Source organism: Abramis brama (genome assembly GCF_963993115.1).
Source record: "Abramis brama genome assembly, chromosome: 24".
NCBI classification, from domain to species: domain Eukaryota; kingdom Metazoa; phylum Chordata; class Actinopteri; order Cypriniformes; family Leuciscidae; genus Abramis; species Abramis brama.
Genome location: NC_139986.1, coordinates 506,735 through 528,424, shown reverse-complemented (window position 1 = coordinate 528,424; position 21,690 = coordinate 506,735). Strand labels below are relative to the sequence as shown.

The following is a 21,690-nucleotide window of genomic DNA, read 5'->3' as shown; positions in this document are numbered from 1 at the left end:
GGAGTGTGTGAGGAGAGTGAGAGGAGGAGTGTGAGGAGTGTGTGAGGAGTGTGAGAGGAGTGAGTGTGAGAGGAGGAGTGTGTGAGGAGAGTGAGAGGAGTGTGTGAGGAGAGTGAGAGGAGTATGTGAGGAGAGTGAGAGGAGTGTGTGAGGAGGAGTGTGTGAGGAGAGTGAGAGGAGTGTGTGAGGAGTGTGAGAGGAGGAGTGTATGTGAGGAGTGTGTGAGGAGTGTGTGAGAGGAGTGTGTGAGGTGTGTGAGAGGAGGAGTGTGTGAGGAGTGTGAGGAGTGTGTGAGGAGAGTGAGAGGAGTATGTGAGGAGAGTGAGAGGAGTGTGTGAGGAGGAGTGTGTGAGGAGGAGTGTGTGAGGAGAGTGAGAGGAGTGTGTGAGGAGTGTGAGAGGAGGAGTGTATGTGAGGAGTGTGTGAGGAGTGTGTGAGGTGTGTGAGAGGAGGAGTGTGTGAGGAGTGTGAGAGGAGTGTGAGAGGAGGAGAGTGAGAGGAGGAGTGTGAGAGGAGGAGTGTGTGAGGAGTGTGAGAGGAGGAGAGTGAGAGGAGGAGTGTGAGAGGAGGAGTGAGAGGAGTGAGAGTGAGAGGAGTGAGTGTGAGAGGAGGAGTGAGAGGAGTGAGTGTGTGAGGAGAGTGAGAGGAGGAGAGTGAGAGGAGGAATGTGAGAGGAGGAGTGAGAGGAGTGAGTGTGAGAGGAGGAGAGTGAGAGGAGTGAGTGTGAGAGGAGTGTGTGAGAGGAGTGAGTGTGAGAGGAGGAGTGCTCAATCTCGATTATCGAATCAAAAAATGGAATCGTCGATGCTGTCACGCCCCCTGTCACGTCAGCTCGGCTTGCCAAGCAAAAAAACACACAAAAAAAACACACGTGTTGAAGTGCTGCCAGAGCTGCCAACTCTCACGCATTCACCGTGAGACACAGGCAATTGACACTTTTCACACGCTCTCACGCACAGAAAAATCGCGAAGCAAAGAGGACACGGAGACCGACAGACTAGAGTAGGTTACTTTATGATATAAAAAAATCTCAGCTCTCAGATTCTGTAAATTTGATTACAAAATTCAAACAATAAATACCGTTTTGACGCTTGTAAATGTTACGTGACAGATCCCTAGCGCACGTGAACCGATCATCTATACTAGCTAATAGTAAAAAAAAAAAACACGAACACTGTTGAAAGATACTACAACTACAACTTACCGAAATGTAGGCTATATTCCTCATACATAATATCGATCAATCAGTGTTTTTCATCAGCGTGAAGAGGTCAGTAACATAGCTGGAGAACAATTATGTCACATTTACCTCAGGAAAGCCGTTTATAGGCTATAGCACGTAGTTGGCAAGAAAAAAAAATAGCTATAGAGTATTTTGCTAAATATGTGTTCTATATTACATATTATATTTTTTACTTATATCATTAAATAAAGTTATTATAATAAAAAAACGTATTATATTTAATTATTTTTAACCTTAAATAATAGCCTACTACCAGCTGATAGGGCTCTCTGTATGTTTACAGCATTAGGTGAGTTTTTTTGTTTGTTTTTTTGAGACAAATTAACGCCTATCTTGTGTAGCCTACCTAATATTTATCCAAATGAGTCAATATTAAATCAAATCACAATAATTTAATTGAATTGAAATAATAAAAATGTGTAGCTTACCAGAAATTGTACCATGTAAACATTGTAACATGTTGTCACTAAACCTAATAAAATTCAGTTTAGTTACTAAAATGTTAGTGACAATCACAATACACTTATTGTGATGCAATTTTTTTACAATCAAACAAATCGAGAATCGAATCGAACCGTGACTTTAGAATCGAAAATGTAATCGAATCGAGGATTTGGAGAATCGTGACACCCTTAGTGGTGAGTGTGAGGAGTGTGAGAGGAGTGTGTGAGGAGTGTGAGAGGAGTGAGTGTGAGAGGAGTGAGTGTGAGAGGAGTGAGTGTGAGAGGAGTGAGTGTGAGAGGAGTGTGTGAGGAGTGTGAAAGGAGTGAGTGTGAGAGGAGGAGTGAGAGGAGTGAGTGTGAGAGGAGGAGTGAGAGGAGTGAGTGTGAGAGGAGTGTGTGGTGAGTGTGAGAGGAGTGAGTGTGAGAGGAGTGTGTGGTGAGTGTGAGAGGAGTGTGTGGAGAGGAGTGTGTGGTGAGTGTGAGAGGAGTGTGTGGTGAGTGTGAGAGGAGTGTGTGGAGAGGAGTGTGTGGTGAGTGTGAGAGGAGTGAGTGTGAGGTGAGTAGTGTGAGAGGAGTGTGTGAGGAGTGTGTGAGGAGTGTGAGAGGAGGAATGTGAGAGGAGGAATGTGAGAGGAGGAATGTGAGAGGAGGAATGTGAGAGGAGGAATGTGATGAATGTGTAAGAAAGTGTGTGAGGAGTGTGAGAGGAGTGTGTGAGGTGGAGTGTGTGTGTGTGTGTGTGTGTGTGTGTCTCACTCTCTTGATGTTGCTCTCCTGCTGCTCCTCCAGGAACTCCATTAGCTCGGCTCGCGTCCCGTTGTTCCAGATCAGATACGGGTTCTCCGAGTTGCTATTCAACAACTTCAGAACCTGATACGAACACAAGAACCACATATGAACAAACAAGCACATTTGAATGTTTATATTATAAAACAGACACTTCCAAACCTAAAATATGATGAGCCATGTTTGAAGCCACCCTTCAGTCATACAGTATTGTGTGTTTGGTTACAGTGTTCATTTCATTGACAAATAATTTGTCATTATTTTCGTTAACATTTTTTCAGAGACGATAACAATAAAAAACAGTTTTGAATGACAAAAACTATGACGAAAATCTACTGACATTTTCGTCAACGAATAAAAATTAGACGAAAATGTTAGGGAGGGGCGATCTGGGCAGAGATCCAGTCAGAATGATGAGAAGCGGGACATGAGCTGGCATGCGCTTGAGACATGTCTCATGAAACATTCAACAGTGTAAACGTCTGGGAGAAGGAGAAGAGCAGACATGGATAGATCTGAGTAAGAGTGACGATGCAAAAGAAAGCTGTATTTGGTACGGTTACACACACACACACACACACTCGAAGCGTGCAGTTGTGCACATAGAAAGCTATACAGAGTGCGAGTCCTGAACTGAGCTCTTTTTCGCGTCTGAATGGACAAATACACACGACATTATGTCTAAGTGTCCGTTTTTTGGAGAGTATTCACGTAAACACAGTTTGTTATGTCTTTACAGAACTCTACTTTATGAGAAGTGGTTAAGTTAATTTTAAGATTTGTTTTATGTCACAGCAGTTAAACAGCAGTTAAATCTGTGTCTGTATTGCATGTTCCAAACTTTAAAATGATTCATATCAACAGGGAAATATATGTTTTCTACGGGAGTATATAATGGGTTTGGAAATTTTAGAGAAATTCTAAATTAATGCATTACAATCTAACTAAACCCATTAGATTTTAGTCAACGAAATCTAGTTTTAGTCAACGAAATACATCAATATTTTAGTCGACTAAATCTACAGTAGATTTAGTCAATCTTAATGTATTTAGTTGACTAAAACTAGACAAACTAAAATAATTCAGATGTCTAAAATATGACTAAAACTAAATGGCATTTTAGTCAAAAGACTATGACTAAAACTAAATCAAAATTTTCTGTCAAAATGAACACAGTTTGTCTTCATATAAAGCCTCTAGTAGAGTGTTTCTCACCTCGGCCGGGGAGCTGCCGCCCAGTTTGCGAGAGATGTATGGCGTGAGCATGGCAGCCAGGCTCTTACGGATGGCAGGGTTCTCCGGCGGGTGAGCGGCTCCGTTGGGTTCTCCGACAGGCCCGTCCTCTGGTTCTCGAGCAGAGCTGTACCCCGCCAGACGGCCCAGGGCCAGCAGGCTCAGCTTGGCCAGCCGGTTCGACACCTCCTGCTGGTTGCTCTCCTGGCTGGCCTGGACGCCGCTCTCCTCCAGTGTGAAGTCGTAGCAGAACAGGTTCGCTAGCAGGTGCCAGAGGACACCGGCCTGGTACAGGTGCGTCTGCAGGAAGAAGTCCATGGCGAACGAGCTCACACACTGAACCGCCACCGACGCCAGACGGGGCAGACCCTGAGACAGAGAGAGCAGACACGTTTATTATATATTATATTATTATTATAGAGGCATTACAGAAGCCATTATAATCAGTGCTGCTGTTGACACTAAACTGATGCCTGTATTTCTGAAGTTCTTCAAGCGCTTGTTCTACTTCTGACACGAGCAAATCGATTTGCAACGTTCACATTGTTGCATTCGGTGTAGACACGGTATTAGACTTTCATAAGGGTAACACATTAATTAAAAAACATTACTCAAACTCAGAAATAGGGTCTAAAAGGGACTAAAAGGCCCTGTTATTTTACAGTGTTTCATGTACTTACCATAGTAATAACAGTAAATTATGCATAATTACATGCAACTAAACCTCAGCCAAACCCTAATCCTACCCTAACCCTATAGTAAGTACACTGTAACAATGACACCTTAAAATAAAGTGTAACCCTTTATTTTAAGGTGTCCTTGTTGCACTGTAAAATACACAAATCTGAGTAATATTAATGAACAGCATGTACGTACTGTAGGGTTAGGGTTGGTTTAGTTGCTTGTAATTATGTATAATTTGCTATTTTTACTACAGTAGGTACATTTTGTTGCGATTTCGTTATATTAATAAAACAATTTATTTTGGAAATCCAAAGTAACATTTTAAGTGAACTTATTATCTGTAATATATACCTTGTAACTTACAAAAAACAATAAAAGAATTATGAGTAGACTACAGCCCTTTTAATGTGCCCCATTATGCTTTTTACAAATATAATTGATGTAGTGTGTAATAAAACTGTTTGTGAATGTAAAAGCTCTGGAAAGTTTCAAAGTGTAGATAAATGGAGTTTTTGTCTCCTAAAAGAAAGAAGTGATTCTGACCTGAAACGAGTCGTCAATAATTCAGTCTCACTTCCTGTTTGTAACTAATTGGCATAATGCCAGCCTCTGGTCTTGATTGGCTGAACGTCTCTTAGCCCCGCCCTCAAACACTGTAGTATATCTGAGACTGGTGCTGCATCCCAGTTCGAATACTATCCATCCTAAATAGTATTCGAAAATGATTCGAATTACTACATCCCAAATCGTAGTATGTTGAAATGAGTGTTCCAAAGATACCCGGATGGTCTACTATTTCCGGTCAGAATCCGAAGTGCAGATCGATGCGCACTCTAACGGCTAATATTGCCCACAACCCATCGCGTGCTGGATGAGGAATTCAGTTGGAACTACAAACACGAGTGAAAAGTGTTTAAAAACTACAGACATGGAGGCACGCGAGTCCGGCGGTTATGTAGAGAGGTTTAGATCAAGGGGTTTGAGTGATTAATTATCAGTATCTAACCTGGCGAAAATTTATTTATTCAATGTTTTCTACATTATTTTGCATCTGCAGCAGCATTGTGAACTTTTGTAAAGATACGTTTAGCCATTAACTTTTAAATGCATCATTATATTCAAATTGCAAGCACATGAGGAGAGTCTCTGCATGAAAGACCCACAACTGGCAGATGAATGTGCAATTACATTTCTCTCTGAAACGGTAGGAAATTAAATTAGATTGAATGGAGGATTTTAACTGTGACAAGATGATTGACAGGGCAGTTTACGGTGACAGGATGCACGCGAAAGATCTGTCCGTTAAGATGACAAAGTATTATGTCCCAAGGCTTGCCTACTCTTTTGCTACACACTCAAAAGTATGTACTTTATCTTCACAAAAAGATACATACTTTTAGGTCGTAGTATAAGTCGGTGAATTGGGACGCAGCATGGAAGAGTTTGGTTCGTGTTGTCGAGAAGACGCTGTTTTCTGCTGCCAAAGCAAATCCATTTTGATGAGATTGATACGGTAAAACCCACATCATCGTTACTGTTCGTATCTCTGTGATCAAGAGCTGAAATTCAGATATGATATGAGTGTTTGGTTTCCGACCTATCAGAGCAGAGCAGCTCTCAGAGAGGCGGGGTTTAGAGAGACTGAATCTTCGAACTAACCGTTTCAGACTCTGAGAAATTAAGGGATGTTCAATGTTTATTATGAGAACATTAAAGTTTTTTTTTTTTTTTTTTTCTCAGATGCATGTAAACTTGTTGAAGGAAACTACAAAACAAAGTAAAGAGCCTTTAAAATAGCATGATAGGGCACTTTGAGGGCTAGCATCTGTAAAGGTTCATACCTATTCCATAATTCTGTTTCCATATTCTCTATTTCATGGTCTATGACACTGTACAGGACTCATGTTTGTGCAATAAAGCCATGGGTGTTCTTACCTTGCTGTAATAGAGAATGTGACAGACATCTCTGATAATGTTGGGAAGCTCAACAATTTTCTCCCTGCACTCCTCGAACTGAGCAGCGACGCTATAGCACCGACAGACGTGCCCGCACACCTGAAGAACACACACACACACACACACTGTGAGCTCGCTCTTCATGTGCTCAGTGATGGTTGACTGTGGTTGTGGACGCACCTGTACTGCCATGTCCTCAGGTTTGCTGGAGGCCTTGAGCACAGCCACGCAGCGACACAGAGCCTCCATCAGCATCTGCACACACACACACACACACACACAGCGTTAGCATCCGATCTCAGGCACACGGCTGGTAACTGTACATTAACTGTGCTTCACTGCGATTTAACTGTGTTTCACTGCGATTCAACTGTGCTTCACTGCGCTTTAACTGTGCTTCACTGCTCTTTAACTGTACATTAACTGTGCTTCACTGCGATTTAACTGTGCTTCACTGCGCCTCATAAATGAACCGAAACTCCGCGTATAATGTAGGCTACTTGCCTCACATACCTGATAAATATATCTATAGGACGTCTGAAATGTCTACTTTTAAACTACTTTTAAGTCGTGAGTCAAAATGATTGCAATATCACTGTTATTTTGTCAGCTTGATCGCGGGATTATGATGAATATTCATGTTTTAACCAAGAGGGAAAAACGCAACATCCCGAAGGAAGTGTCCTATGGCTATAAGACATATGCTCTTCTTTAAGTTGTACTGTATCATATACTACCTTCTGATATTCATATTTCGTCCTGTAACTGGCAGAGGAAGAGAAGATCCGTTCATGTGCACTTTATCCGCCGCGCACTGAGGCGCTATATACAGAAATATACCACGCCGTATTAAAGAGCGGTCTCTATTGTTTACATTTTGTTATAAAATAGACTGAATTTGAAAGTTGAGACATTTTTTCATATTAAAACTAACAAAGCACAAATATTATTGCGATTATTGGATATGCATTGAATATATGGTAAGCCTGAAACCGATCACAAGTGCATATGATTTGATGTGAAGCGTCCGTAACGGTCACGTCCGTAACACATTATTATGGTTGTTCAGAGCAAAGTAGTGGAATGAAATGTCGATCCTAGTAAGCATAAACATAGTTTAGCTTTGCATATAAAGTTTCAAGTTATTTGCATTTATAATTGTTATATTATATAAACTTAATCTTTAAAACGTTACGGACGTGACAGAGCACTGAAGCGTCGAGACCTCTTTATTAAAGCCCTTATAAATTCAACAGGAAGTGCTGTTAAGACCAAATTAGTATATTTATTTCTCAGGCATGCCTCCATCTTTCAGCAAAATGCTTTATGTTCAAATTAAGTTTTTAAAAGGGGGGTCTTTGATACCTCTTTTGAAAGCATGAAATATGGCTGGATGAAATTAAAATTTTAACATTGTTGCTCACCTCATATGTGGTGGAAAAACAAGGCAATTTTCTTAAAATACAGCACATTAATACAGTATATTACAGACCTAAATGGACAACTTAAAAGGGGTTTTGATCTTTAGGTAAAAACTTTATTTTTTCATGGTAAGGATGACCTTTGCGTGGAATTGCCCTTAACTGTGCTTCAGGGTGCTTTAACTGTGCTTCACTGCTCTTTAACTGTGCTTCACTGTTCTTTAACTGTGCTTCACTGCTCTTTAACTGTGTTTCACAGCACATTAACTGTGCTTCACTGCGCTTTAACTGTGCTTCAGGGCGCTTTAACTGTGCTTCAGGGTGCTTTAACTGAGCTTCACTGCTCTTTAACTGTGCTTCACTGTTCTTTAACTGTGCTTCACTGCTCTTTAACTGTGTTTCACAGCAAATTAACTGTGCTTCACTGCGCTTTAACTGTGCTTCACGGCGCATTAACTGTGCTTCAGGGCGCTTTAACTATGCTTCACTGCACTTTAACTGTGCTTCAGGGCGCTTTTACTGTGCTTCACCGCGCTTTAACTGTGCTTCACCGCGCTTTAACTGTGCTTCACTGCGCATTAACTGTGCTTCAGGGCGCTTTAACTGTGCTTCACTGCACTTTAACTGTGCTTCAGGGCGCTTTTACTGTGCTTCACCGCGCTTTAACTGTGCTTCACTGCTCTTTAACTGTGTTTCACTGCACATTAACTGTGCTTCATTGCGCTTTGTGCTTCACTACGCTTTAACTGTGTTTCACTGCACATTAACTGTGCTTCAGGGTGCTTTAACTGTGCTTCACTGCGTTTTAACTGTGCTTCATGGCTCTTTAACTGTGCTTCACTGCGCTTTAACTGTGCTTCACCGCGCTTTAACTGTGCTTCACCGCGCTTTAACTGTGCTTCAGGGCGCTTTGTGCTTCAGGGTGCTTTAACTGTGCTTCACTGCTCTTTAATTGTGCTTCACTGTTCTTTAACTGTGCTTTACTGTTCTTTAACTGCTTCACTGCTCTTTAACTGTGTTTTACAGCACATTAACTGTGCTTCAGGGTGCTTCACCGCGCTTTAACGGTGCTTCACTGCGCTTTCATGGTGCTTCACTGCGCTTTAACTGTGCTTCAGGGCGCTTTGTGCTTCAGGGTGCTTTAACTGTGCTTCACTGCTGTTTAACTGTGCTTCACTGTTCTTTAACTGTGCTTCACTGCTCTTTAACTGTGTTTCACTGCACATTAACTGTGCTTCATTGCGCTTTAACTGTGCTTCATGGCGCTTTAACTGTGTTTCACTGCACATTAACTGTGTTTCACTGCACATTAACTGTGCTTCATTGCGCTTTGTGCTTCACTACGCTTTAACTGTGTTTCACTGCACATTAACTGTGCTTCATGGCGCTTTAACTGTGCTTCATGGCGCTTTGTGCTTCACTACGCTTTAACTGTGTTTCACTGCACATTAACTGTGCTTCAGGGTGCTTTAACTGTGCTTCACTGCGTTTTAACTGTGCTTCATAGCTCTTTAACTGTGCTTCACTGCGCTTTAACTGCTTCACTGCGCTTTAACTGTGCTTCAGGGTGCTTTAACTGTGCTTCACTGTTCTTTAACTGTGCTTCAGGGTCCTTTAACTGTGCTTCACTGTTCTTTAACTGTGCTTCACTGCTCTTTAACTGTGTTTCACTGCACATTAACATTAACTGTGCTTCAGGGTGCTTTAACGGTGCTTCACTGCGCTTTCATGGTGCTTCAGGGCGCTTTGTGCTTCAGGGTGCTTTAACTGTGCTTCACTGCTGTTTAACTGTGCTTCACTGTTCTTTAACTGTGCTTCACTGTTCTTTAACTGTGCTTCACTGCTCTTTAACTGTGTTTCACTGCACATTAACTGTGCTTCATTGCGCTTTGTGCTTCACTACGCTTTAACTGTGTTTCACTGCACATTAACTGTGCTTCATGGCGCTTTAACTGTGCTTCATGGCGCTTTGTGCTTCACTACGCTTTAACTGTGTTTCACTGCACATTAACTGTGCTTCAGGGTGCTTTAACTGTGCTTCACTGCGTTTTAACTGTGCTTCATGGCTCTTTAACTGTGCTTCACTGCGCTTTAACTGTGCTTCACCGCGCTTTAACTGTGCTTCACCGCGCTTTAACTGTGCTTCAGGGCGCTTTGTGCTTAAGGGTGCTTTAACTGTGCTTCACTGCTCTTTAACTGTGCTTCACTGTTCTTTAACTGTGCTTTACTGTTCTTTAACTGCTTCACTGCTCTTTAACTGTGTTTTACAGCACATTAACTGTGCTTCACCGCGCTTTAACGGTGCTTCACTGCGCTTTCATGGTGCTTCACTGCGCTTTAACTGTGCTTCAGGGCGCTTTGTGCTTCAGGGTGCTTTAACTGTGCTTCACTGCTGTTTAACTGTGCTTCACTGTTCTTTAACTGTGCTTCACTGTTCTTTAACTGTGCTTCACTGTTCTTTAACTGTGCTTCACTGCTCTTTAACTGTGTTTCACTGCACATTAACTGTGCTTCATTGCGCTTTAACTGTGCTTCATGGCGCTTTAACTGTTTCACTGCACATTAACTGTGTTTCACTGCACATTAACTGTGCTTCATTGCGCTTTGTGCTTCACTACGCTTTAACTGTGTTTCACTGCACATTAACTGTGCTTCATGGCGCTTTAACTGTGCTTCATGGCGCTTTGTGCTTCACTACGCTTTAACTGTGTTTCACTGCACATTAACTGTGCTTCAGGGTGCTTTAACTGTGCTTCACTGCGTTTTAACTGTGCTTCATAGCTCTTTAACTGTGCTTCACTGCGCTTTAACTTCTTCACTGCGCTTTAACTGTGCTTCAGGGTGCTTTAACTGTGCTTCACTGCGCTTTAACTGTGCTTCACCGCGCTTTATCTGTGCTTCACTGCGCTTTGACTGTGCATGACTGCGATTTAACTGTGCTTCACTGCGCTTTAACGGTGCTTCACCGCGCTTTAACTGTAATTCACTGCGCTTCACTGCGCTTTAGCACTCTCTCACCTCGATGCCGTTCTCCCGCCGCAGCTCCTCTGCGTTGAGGGCTGAACAGTTCACCGTATGGAAGGCCAGTTCAGCGGCTGCCGGCAACAGAGGAGCAGTTTTGGAGAAGAGCTGCTCATCACCCGTCTCCATGGTGATGGTCTTAATTAGCATGGGGTAGCCGGCATATTTATACGGCTCCAATTCTGAGAAGAGAGAGAGTTCAATCCAAATCACTTGTTTATTGTGTGAACATCAGGAATCTGAACTAGAGATGTGATCTGATTCTGCTTTAAGGCCCCGATATACTTCAAGAGACAGAAGAACGAACTGGTGTGACGTAACTTCAAACTACTGGCTGATAAACGCCTCTGAGCTCCCATTGGTCTGTGTGTTGATGATGTAATAGGTGGGTGTGGCTCTGAGGCTCTGACACTGTTTTTCATGTTTAATTCTGTAAAGCTGCTGTTTTAAAGCATCTATTGTATAAAGTGCTGTATAAATTACATTGAATCACATTAATCACATTAAAGCTGTATAAATAAACATGACTGAAGATCTGAATCTCAGATCTGATCAAACATCTACATCTCTGTGTTTAGATGCTTTCTGAACCGCTGTTCTCTCAGTTTTATTGTGTTTATTCAGTTACTGAGAGGAAAGTGCAGCACATATTCATCTAAACGCCACTCTCAGCAGCATCGGGATGTTTGCTAATAGTTTATCACTGAAAGGGGTTTACCAAACTTATTTTTGAACAAAAGAATGTAAGCAAAAAAGCGTAGAAGGAAACGGAGGCTGTCTGTGAGTGCATCAGGGCCTTTAGCGTGGAGTTAGCATGGAGTTAGCGGTTCTGACCCTGTTTGTGTCTGTTGAACAGGATACTCTGGGCCTTCAGGATCAGGATGATGTTTTCTGGGTCTGGGCCGTCCACGATCCGGGCTGATTTAGTGCATAAGAACTCGTAGGCTTTGTTCACCTTCTCAAACATGTCCTGAACACACACACATTGTACAGCCTGGTTATAGACTCTCACATGGCTTTGTTCAGTGATAATCAGACTGAGTGATGAATACTTACCCTGCCCTCTGGGTTTTTGTCTGGATGGTATTTTTGAGCCAATCTGAAGTAAGCTTTCCTTATTTTACTCTCGTCATGCCTTAGAAAAAAGCACACAAACTCATATCAAATCACAAAGATTACAAACAAAAGCATAGTGTCACATACATAATATCATCATATTTTATTCTAAATGATTTATGGGTGCACATCATTATTATGTTAGTAATCTTGAATCAGAATAAGTTCCTCTTGCAGCATCTCTTCTCCTCTCACTCACATGAGATCAGCCAATAGCAAACCACAACCATCCAACCAGCCAATCAATTCCCCACAGACACAATCAAGCCCCGCCCACATTTGATCTTGTTCAAGCGTTTCACTCGGATATACGAAACAATAGAGGAGAAAAGACCAGCACAACTTCCCTTTCATTTACAGGTCAGAATGGGAAACCGACTGGTTTTGGTGAAAAGTAAAATAATAATAAAAGAGCATGTGACTCACTGTCCCTGTCCGTTGGGGAGGTTGAGCACTTCGTAGGCGTCGTCCACAGACATGGAGGGAGGCTTCTTCTCCACCTCTCTCTTCCAGGCGTCCAGCGTGTCCTTCAGCAGTTTCACCTGCAGGGGGCGATAATCACACACACACACTGAGTGATACAGAGACACAATCACACACACATACAGGAGAGGGAAGTGGAGAGCTGATGTGAGCGTACAGGGTCTCGGATGGGCCAGTTGGGGAAGCGTGTGGAGTCGCACAGGTGTCTCAGGTAGTAGATGTTGCAGAAGAGCTCGGAGTCGAGCTGTGGGAAGCTGACCATTGGGATCGGGCAGTACTGGTACAGCGCTCGCGTGTTGCTCTGCAGGCGAGGGGAGAAGTCTGCCAGGTGAGCCGCGATCTTCTCGATCATCAGACGCCTGCACACACACACACACACACACACACACAGAGAGAGAGAGTCCGTAAACTACCAGCAGAGGATGATGGACCATGTCAATGTGCAGATTTACTAAGTTCCCCCCCATTAACTACTATGTAATTGCATCAAAAAATGTATGTTAAGAATATTGTGTTGATGATGTATTAAAACACTCGTGCTGCAATTGAGCTGGATACTGGGAAGGTTAGGACAGGTTTGGTGGATACGGGTAAGTTTAAGGGTGGTTTAAAGTGTAAATTATAGATGTAATTACTGGAATTAATTACATGCATTTATTTTTTAAACAAGAACGAGTGCAAAACATGTATGTATGCATTGCATCATGATTAATTAAAATGTTAGTACACAGCAGTTAAAGACACTGATCATAAAGTGTGATCAGTCTTTTTTAGGGGTGGGAATCTTTTGGTACCTCACGATTCGATTCTTGAGGTCACGACTCGATTTAAAATTGATTCTCAATTTTGAATCAAATTTCGATTCAATATGTGCATTTTGATTGTAGTTTACGGTGTTGTTACTTTTCTTATTTGACTACGGTAGACAGTTTAATAGGTCTAGAACCTTGGAATAGGACCTTGACATTTATTTAGTTTTTCCTTCCCATTTTAGTCATCCCACTATTATAAAACAAATGCCCTTTAAGCTGACTACAATCATAACACATAGTCTTCTGTATTAAAGCAATTTTTTTATATTAAAAATAAAACATAGAAGCAAATTACAAACAATAGGATAAATATAATAGAAAAATATACAAATTAAATAAACTTTAACTTTTTCAGGTACAGTAGCATAGGTTTAATAAACATGTAGTTAGAAAAACTACCGAAATTGAATAATCAAATGTAAAAATTAAACACTGTATAGTCTTCACTGTATGAATTAAATATAAATTGATTCACATTAAAGATAAAAAAGTGATTCAGTGAGCGTTTTTTTCTATTAACATGAATGAAACGGATGGCAACAGATTATGAGGCTGCTGTCCCTTTAAGAGTGATTGCACGGATATAGTTACACATCTGGTCCGATTTGTTTTCGTTTGTGTAGGACATAACAGACTCTGTTTACACTGAATACTCCACAGTACACACGATGTGCATTGTGACATAATTGTGTGTGTAGCTTAGACTTGATTTCGCCCTGCAGCTCAGGCTGGAAACCTGTACATATATCTATCTTGCTTCCGCTACAAATCTGCGGGGACCAATCACAAACTGGCTCATCCACCGCGGGTTCAACACGATGACGTCTTTCGCACGACCGTCAATCCAATTCCTTTTAACCTCTCGACGACGCTCAATGGCTTCTTTAGTTTAGCAAACAAATCGCTCGAGTGGGTGTAAACACCACTCACTTTGCCATTGCTTCTGCAAACCACTGATCAATGCTACAAACCAACACGTTTGTTGACACGTTTCCTGCCTGGAGTTTTCGCGTCGCTCTGCAAAGTACGTCTCCCGGATCGTTGGTCTGATTGGTTGAAGGACTATCCAATTGCGTACAGAGTCATTTGAACTCTGCCGTTGATCACGCCTCTTGTGCGGTCGAACATACAGAGCAGACTCTCCAGAGTAATGTTCAGTCTTAGAGGATTGAGCTTGGTCAGGTGATAGCCTTCATCTGTGTGTGTGTGTTCTTCATCTGTGTGTGTGTTCTTCATCTGTGTGTGTGTGTTCTTCATCTGTGTGTATATTCTTCATCTGTGTGTATATTCTTCATCTGTGTGTGTGTGTACTTCATCTGTGTGTGTGTTCTTCATCTGTGTGTGTGTGTTCTTCATCTGTGTGTATATTCTTCATCTGTGTGTATATTCTTCATCTGTGTGTGTGTGTACTTCATCTGTGTGTGTGTTCTTCATCTGTGTGTGTGTGTTCTTCATCTGTGTGTATATTCTTCATCTGTGTGTATATTCTTCATCTGTGTGTGTGTGTACTTCATCTGTGTGTGTGTTCTTCATCTGTGTGTGTGTGTTCTTCATCTGTGTGTATATTCTTCATCTGTGTGTATATTCTTCATCTGTGTGTGTGTGTACTTCATCTGTGTGTGTGTTCTTCATCTGTGTGTGTGTGTTCTTCATCTGTGTGTATATTCTTCATCTGTGTGTATATTCTTCATCTGTGTGTGTGTGTTCTTCATCTGTGTGTGTGTGTTCTTCATCTGTGTGTGTGTGTTCTTCATCTGTGTGTGTGTGTTCTTCATCTGTGTGTGTGTTCTTCATCTGTGTGTGTGTGTTCTTCATCTGTGTGTATATTCTTCATCTGTGTGTATATTCTTCATCTGTGTGTGTGTGTACTTCATCTGTGTGTGTGTTCTTCATCTGTGTGTGTGTGTTCTTCATCTGTGTGTATATTCTTCATCTGTGTGTATATTCTTCATCTGTGTGTGTGTGTTCTTCATCTGTGTGTGTGTGTTCTTCATCTGTGTGTGTGTGTTCTTCATCTGTGTGTATATTCTTCATCTGTGTGTGTGTGTTCTTCATCTGTGTGTGTGTGTTCTTCATCTGTGTGTATATTCTTCATCTGTGTGTGTGTGTTCTTCATCTGTGTGTATATTCTTCATCTGTGTGTGTGTGTTCTTCATCTGTGTGTGTTCTTCATCTGTGTGTATATTCTTCATCTGTGTGTGTGTGTGTTCTTCATCTGTGTGTGTGTTCATCTGTGTGTGCGTTCTTCATCTGTGTGTGTGTGTTCTTCATCTGTGTGTGCGTGTTCTTCATCTGTGTGTGCGTTCTTCATCTGTGTGTGTTCTTCATCTGTGTGTGTGTGTTCTTCATCTGTGTGTGTGTTCTTCATCTGTGTGTGTTCTTCATCTGTGTGTGTGTTCATCTGTGTGTGTGTGTTCTTCATCTGTGTGTGTGTTCTTCATCTGTGTGTGTGTGTTCTTCATCTGTGTGTGCGTGTTCTTCATCTGTGTGTGCGTTCTTCATCTGTGTGTGTTCTTCATCTGTGTGTGTGTGTGTTCTTCATCTGTGTGTGTTCTTCATCTGTGTGTGCGTGTTCTTCATCTGTGTGTGCGTTCTTCATCTCTGTGTGTGTTCTTCATCTGTGTGTGTTCTTCATCTGTGTGTGTGTGCTTCATCTGTGTGTGTGTGTTCTTCATCTGTGTGTGTGTTCTTCATCTGTGTGTGTGTTCTTCATCTGTGTGTGTGTGTTCTTCATCTGTGTGTGTGTGTTCATCTGTGTGTGTGTTCTTCATCTGTGTGTGTGTGTTCATCTGTGTGTGTGTTCTTCATCTGTGTGTGTTCTTCATCTGTGTGTGTGTGTTCTTCATCTGTGTGTGTGTGTGTTCTTCATCTGTGTGTGTGTTCTTCATCTGTGTGTGTTCTTCATCTGTGTGTGTGTGCTTCATCTGTGTGTGTGTGTTCTTCATCTGTGTGTGTGTTCTTCATCTGTGTGTGTGTTCTTCATCTGTGTGTGTGTTCTTCATCTGTGTGTGTGTGTTCATCTGTGTGTGTGTTCTTCATCTGTGTGTGTGCTCTTCATCTGTGTGTGTGTTCTTCATCTGTGTGTGTGTGTTCTTCATCTGTGTATGTGTTCTTCATCTGTGTGTGTGTGTTCTTCATCTGTGTGTGCGTTCATCTGTGTGTGCGTTCTTCATCTGTGTGTGTGTTCATCTGTGTGTGTGTGTTCTTCATCTGTGTGTGTGTGTTCTTCATCTGTGTGTGCGTGTTCTTCATCTGTGTGTGTTCTTCATCTGTGTGTGTGTTCTTCATCTGTGTGTGTGTTCTTCATCTGTGTGTGTGTGTTCTTCATCTGTGTGTGTGTGTTCTTCATCTGTGTGTGTGTTCTTCATCTGTGTGTGTGTGTTCTTCATCTGTGTGTGCGTTCTTCATCTGTGTGTGCGTTCTTCATCTGTGTGTGTGTTCTTCATCTGTGTGTGTGTGTTCTTCATCTGTGTGTGTGTTCATCTGTGTGTGTGTGTTCTTCATCTGTGTGTGCGTGTTCTTCATCTGTGTGTGTGTGTTCTTCATCTGTGTGTGTTCTTCATCTGTGTGTGTTCTTCATCTGTGTGTGTGTTCATCTGTGTGTGCGTTCTTCATCTGTGTGTGTTCTTCATCTGTGTGTGTGTTCTTCATCTGTGTGTGTGTGTTCTTCATCTGTGTGTGCATTCTTCATCTGTGTGTGTGTTCTTCATCTGTGTGTGTGTTCATCTGTGTGTGTGTGTGTTCTTCATCTGTGTGAGCGTTCTTCATCTGTGTGTGTGTTCATCTGTGTGTGTGTGTGTGTGTTCTTCATCTGTGTGTGTGTTCTTCATCTGTGTGTGTGTTCTTCATCTGTGTGTGTGTTCTTCATCTGTGTGTATATTCTTCATCTGTGTGTGTGTTCTTCATCTGTGTGAGCGTTCTTCATCTGTGTGTGTGTTCTTCATCTGTGTGTGTGTGTACTTCATCTGTGTGTGTGTTCTTCATCTGTGTGTGTGTTCTTCATCTGTGTGTGTGTTCTTCATCTGTGTGTGTGTGTTCTTCATCTGTGTGTGTGTGTGTTCTTCATCTGTGTGTGTGTATATTCTTCATCTGTGTGTGTGTGTTCTTCATCTGTGTGTGTGTTCTTCATCTGTGTGTGTGTGTATATTCTTCATCTGTGTGTGTGTGTTCTTCATCTGTGTGTGTGTTCTTCATCTGTGTGTGTGTTCTTCATCTGTGTGTGCGTTCTTCATCTGTGTGTGCGTTCTTCATCTGTGTGTGTGTGTTCTTCATCTGTGTGTATATTCTTCATCTGTGTGTGTGTGTTCTTCATCTGTGTGTGTGTTCATCTGTGTGTGCGTTCTTCATCTGTGTGTGTGTGTGTTCTTCATCTGTGTGTATATTCTTCATCTGTGTGTGTGTGTACTTCATCTGTGTGTGTGTTCTTCATCTGTGTGTGTGTTCTTCATCTGTGTGTGTGTGTTCTTCATCTGTGTGTGTGTGTGTGTGTGTGTACTTCATCTGTGTGTGTGTGTGTGTGTTCTTCATCTGTGTGTGTGTGTGTGTTCTTCATCTGTGTGTGTGTGTGTGTGTGTACTTCATCTGTGTGTGTGTGTGTGTGTGTGTTCTTCATCTGTGTGTGTGTGTGTGTGTACTTCATCTGTGTGTGTGTACTTCATCTGTGTGTGTGTGTGTGTGTGTACTTCATCTGTGTGTGTGTGTGTGTTCTTCATCTGTGTGTGTGTGTGTGTGTTCTTCATCTGTGTGTGTGTACTTCATCTGTGTGTGTGTGTGTGTGTGTACTTCATCTGTGTGTGTGTGTGTGTGTACTTCATCTGTGTGTGTGTGTGTGTGTTCTTCATCTGTGTGTGTGTGTGTGTGTACTTCATCTGTGTGTGTGTGTGTGTGTGTACTTCATCTGTGTGTGTGTGTGTGTGTGTGTGTGTGTACTTCATCTGTGTGTGTGTGTGTGTGTACTTCATCTGTGTGTGTGTACTTCATCTGTGTGTGTGTGTGTGTGTGTACTTCATCTGTGTGTGTGTGTGTGTGTACTTCATCTGTGTGTGTGTGTACTTCATCTGTGTGTGTGTGTGTGTTCTTCATCTGTGTGTGTGTGTGTGTGTACTTCATCTGTGTGTGTGTGTGTGTTCTTCATCTGTGTGTGCGTTCTTCATCTGTGTGTGTGTGTGTGTTCTTCATCTGTGTGTGTGTGTGTGCGTTCTTCATCTGTGTGTGTGTGTGTTCTTCATCTGTGTGTATATTCTTCATCTGTGTGTGTGTGTTCTTCATCTGTGTGTGCGTTCTTCATCTGTGTGTGTGTGTGTGTTCTTCATCTGTGTGTATATTCTTCATCTGTGTGTGTGTGTTCTTCATCTGTGTGTGTGTGTTCTTCATCTGTGTGTGTGTGTTCTTCATCTGTGTGTATATTCTTCATCTGTGTGTGTGTGTTCTTCATCTGTGTGTGTGTGTTCTTCATCTGTGTGTATATTCTTCATCTGTGTGTGTGTGTTCTTCATCTGTGTGTATATTCTTCATCTGTGTGTGTGTGTTCTTCATCTGTGTGTATATTCTTCATCTGTGTGTGTGTGTTCTTCATCTGTGTGTATATTTTTCATCTGTGTGTGTGTGTTCTTCATCTGTGTGTATATTCTTCATCTGTGTGTGTGTGTTCTTCATCTGTGTGTATATTCTTCATCTGTGTGTATATTCTTCATCTGTGTGTGTGTGTTCTTCATCTGTGTGTATATTCTTCATCTGTGTGTGTGTGTTCTTCATCTGTGTGTATATTCTTCATCTGTGTGTGTGTGTTCTTCATCTGTGTGTATATTCTTCATCTGTGTGTGTGTGTTCTTCATCTGTGTGTATATTCTTCATCTGTGTGTGTGTGTTCTTCATCTGTGTGTATATTCTTCATCTGTGTGTGTGTGTTCTTCATCTGTGTGTATATTCTTCATCTGTGTGTATATTCTTCATCTGTGTGTGTGTGTTCTTCATCTGTGTGTATATTCTTCATCTGTGTGTGTGTGTTCTTCATCTGTGTGTATATTCTTCATCTGTGTGTGTGTGTTCTTCATCTGTGTGTATATTCTTCATCTGTGTGTGTGTGTTCTTCATCTGTGTGTATATTCTTCATCTGTGTGTGTATATTCTTCATCTGTGTGTATATTCTTCATCTGTGTGTATATTCTTCATCTGTGTGTGTGTGTTCTTCATCTGTGTGTATATTCTTCATCTGTGTGTGTGTGTTCTTCATCTGTGTGTATATTCTTCATCTGTGTGTGTGTGTTCTTCATCTGTGTGTATATTCTTCATCTGTGTGTGTGTGTTCTTCATCTGTGTGTATATTCTTCATCTGTGTGTGTGTGTTCTTCATCTGTGTGTATATTCTTCATCTGTGTGTGTGTGTTCTTCATCTGTGTGTATATTCTTCATCTGTGTGTGTGTGTTCTTCATCTGTGTGTATATTCTTCATCTGTGTGTGTGTGTTCTTCATCTGTGTGTATATTTTTCATCTGTGTGTGTGTGTTCTTCATCTGTGTGTATATTCTTCATCTGTGTGTGTGTGTTCTTCATCTGTGTGTATATTCTTCATCTGTGTGTATATTCTTCATCTGTGTGTGTGTGTTCTTCATCTGTGTGTATATTCTTCATCTGTGTGTGTGTGTTCTTCATCTGTGTGTATATTCTTCATCTGTGTGTGTGTGTTCTTCATCTGTGTGTATATTCTTCATCTGTGTGTGTGTGTTCTTCATCTGTGTGTATATTCTTCATCTGTGTGTGTGTGTTCTTCATCTGTGTGTGTGTGTGTGTTCTTCATCTGTGTGTGTGTGTTCTTCATCTGTGTGTGTGTGTTCTTCATCTGTGTGTGTGTGTGTGTTCTTCATCTGTGTGTGTGTGTTCTTCATCTGTGTGTGTGTGTGTGTACTTCATCTGTGTGTGTGTGTGTGTACTTCATCTGTGTGTGTGTGTTCTTCATCTGTGTGTGTGTGTTCTTCATCTGTGTGTGTGTGTGTGTTCTTCATCTGTGTGTGTGTGTTCTTCATCTGTGTGTGTGTGTTCTTCATCTGTGTGTGTGTGTGTGTGTTCTTCATCTGTGTGTGTGTGTTCTTCATCTGTGTGTGTGTGTGTGTACTTCATCTGTGTGTGTGTGTGTGTACTTCATCTGTGTGTGTGTGTGTGTGTTCTTCATCTGTGTGTGTGTTCTTCATCTGTGTGTGTGTGTGTGTACTTCATCTGTGTGTGTGTGTGTGTTCTTCATCTGTGTGTGTGTGTTCTTCATCTGTGTGTGTGTGTTCTTCATCTGTGTGTGTGTGTTCTTCATCTGTGTGTATATTCTTCATCTGTGTGTATATTCTTCATCTGTGTGTGTGTTCATCTGTGTGTGTGCGTTCTTCATCTGTGTGTATATTCTTCATCTGTGTGTGTGTGTTCTTCATCTGTGTGTATATTCTTCATCTGTGTGTGTGTGTTCTTCATCTGTGTGTATATTCTTCATCTGTGTGTGTGTGTTCTTCATCTGTGTGTATATTCTTCATCTGTGTGTGTGTGTTCTTCATCTGTGTGTGTGTGTTCTTCATCTGTGTGTGTGTTCTTCATCTGTGTGTGTGTGTTCTTCATCTGTGTGTATATTCTTCATCTGTGTGTATATTCTTCATCTGTGTGTGTGTGTTCTTCATCTGTGTGTATATTCTTCATCTGTGTGTATATTCTTCATCTGTGTGTGTGTGTTCTTCATCTGTGTGTATATTCTTCATCTGTGTGTGTGTGTTCTTCATCTGTGTGTATATTCTTCATCTGTGTGTGTGTGTTCTTCATCTGTGTGTATATTCTTCATCTGTGTGTGTGTGTTCTTCATCTGTGTGTATATTCTTCATCTGTGTGTGTGTGTTCTTCATCTGTGTGTATATTCTTCATCTGTGTGTATATTCTTCATCTGTGTGTGTGTGTTCTTCATCTGTGTGTATATTCTTCATCTGTGTGTGTGTGTTCTTCATCTGTGTGTATATTCTTCATCTGTGTGTGTGTGTTCTTCATCTGTGTGTGTGTGTTCTTCATCTGTGTGTGTGTTCTTCATCTGTGTGTGTGTGTTCTTCATCTGTGTGTATATTCTTCATCTGTGTGTATATTCTTCATCTGTGTGTGTGTGTTCTTCATCTGTGTGTATATTCTTCATCTGTGTGTGTGTGTTCTTCATCTGTGTGTATATTCTTCATCTGTGTGTGTGTGTTCTTCATCTGTGTGTATATTCTTCATCTGTGTGTATATTCTTCATCTGTGTGTGTGTGTTCTTCATCTGTGTGTGTGTGTGTGTTCTTCATCTGTGTGTGTGTGTTCTTCATCTGTGTGTGTGTGTTCTTCATCTGTGTGTGTGTGTGTGTGTGTTCTTCATCTGTGTGTGTGTGTTCTTCATCTGTGTGTGTGTGTGTGTACTTCATCTGTGTGTGTGTGTGTGTACTTCATCTGTGTGTGTGTGTGTGTACTTCATCTGTGTGTGTGTGTGTGTACTTCATCTG

At 41.6% G+C, this 21,690-nt stretch overlaps 1 protein-coding gene across 3 annotated transcripts in view; it reads right to left on the bottom strand.

Annotated features, from left to right (window-relative positions):
• Positions 1-21,690, bottom strand: part of dnajc13 (DnaJ heat shock protein family (Hsp40) member C13) — a 113,361-nt gene that overhangs the window by 14,969 nt on the left and 76,702 nt on the right. For all 3 annotated transcript variants that reach the window (XM_084102905.1, XM_084102903.1, XM_084102904.1), the window contains 9 exons: positions 12,544-12,745; positions 12,330-12,445; positions 11,844-11,922; positions 11,622-11,757; positions 10,785-10,969; positions 6,526-6,600; positions 6,325-6,444; positions 3,688-4,074; positions 2,443-2,556 (listed from right to left, as the gene is read on the bottom strand). In XM_084102905.1, the coding sequence (XP_083959031.1) occupies positions 2,443-2,556; positions 3,688-4,074; positions 6,325-6,444; positions 6,526-6,600; positions 10,785-10,969; positions 11,622-11,757; positions 11,844-11,922; positions 12,330-12,445; positions 12,544-12,745 (1,414 nt within the window). The remainder of the gene's footprint in view (positions 1-2,442; positions 2,557-3,687; positions 4,075-6,324; positions 6,445-6,525; positions 6,601-10,784; positions 10,970-11,621; positions 11,758-11,843; positions 11,923-12,329; positions 12,446-12,543; positions 12,746-21,690) is intronic.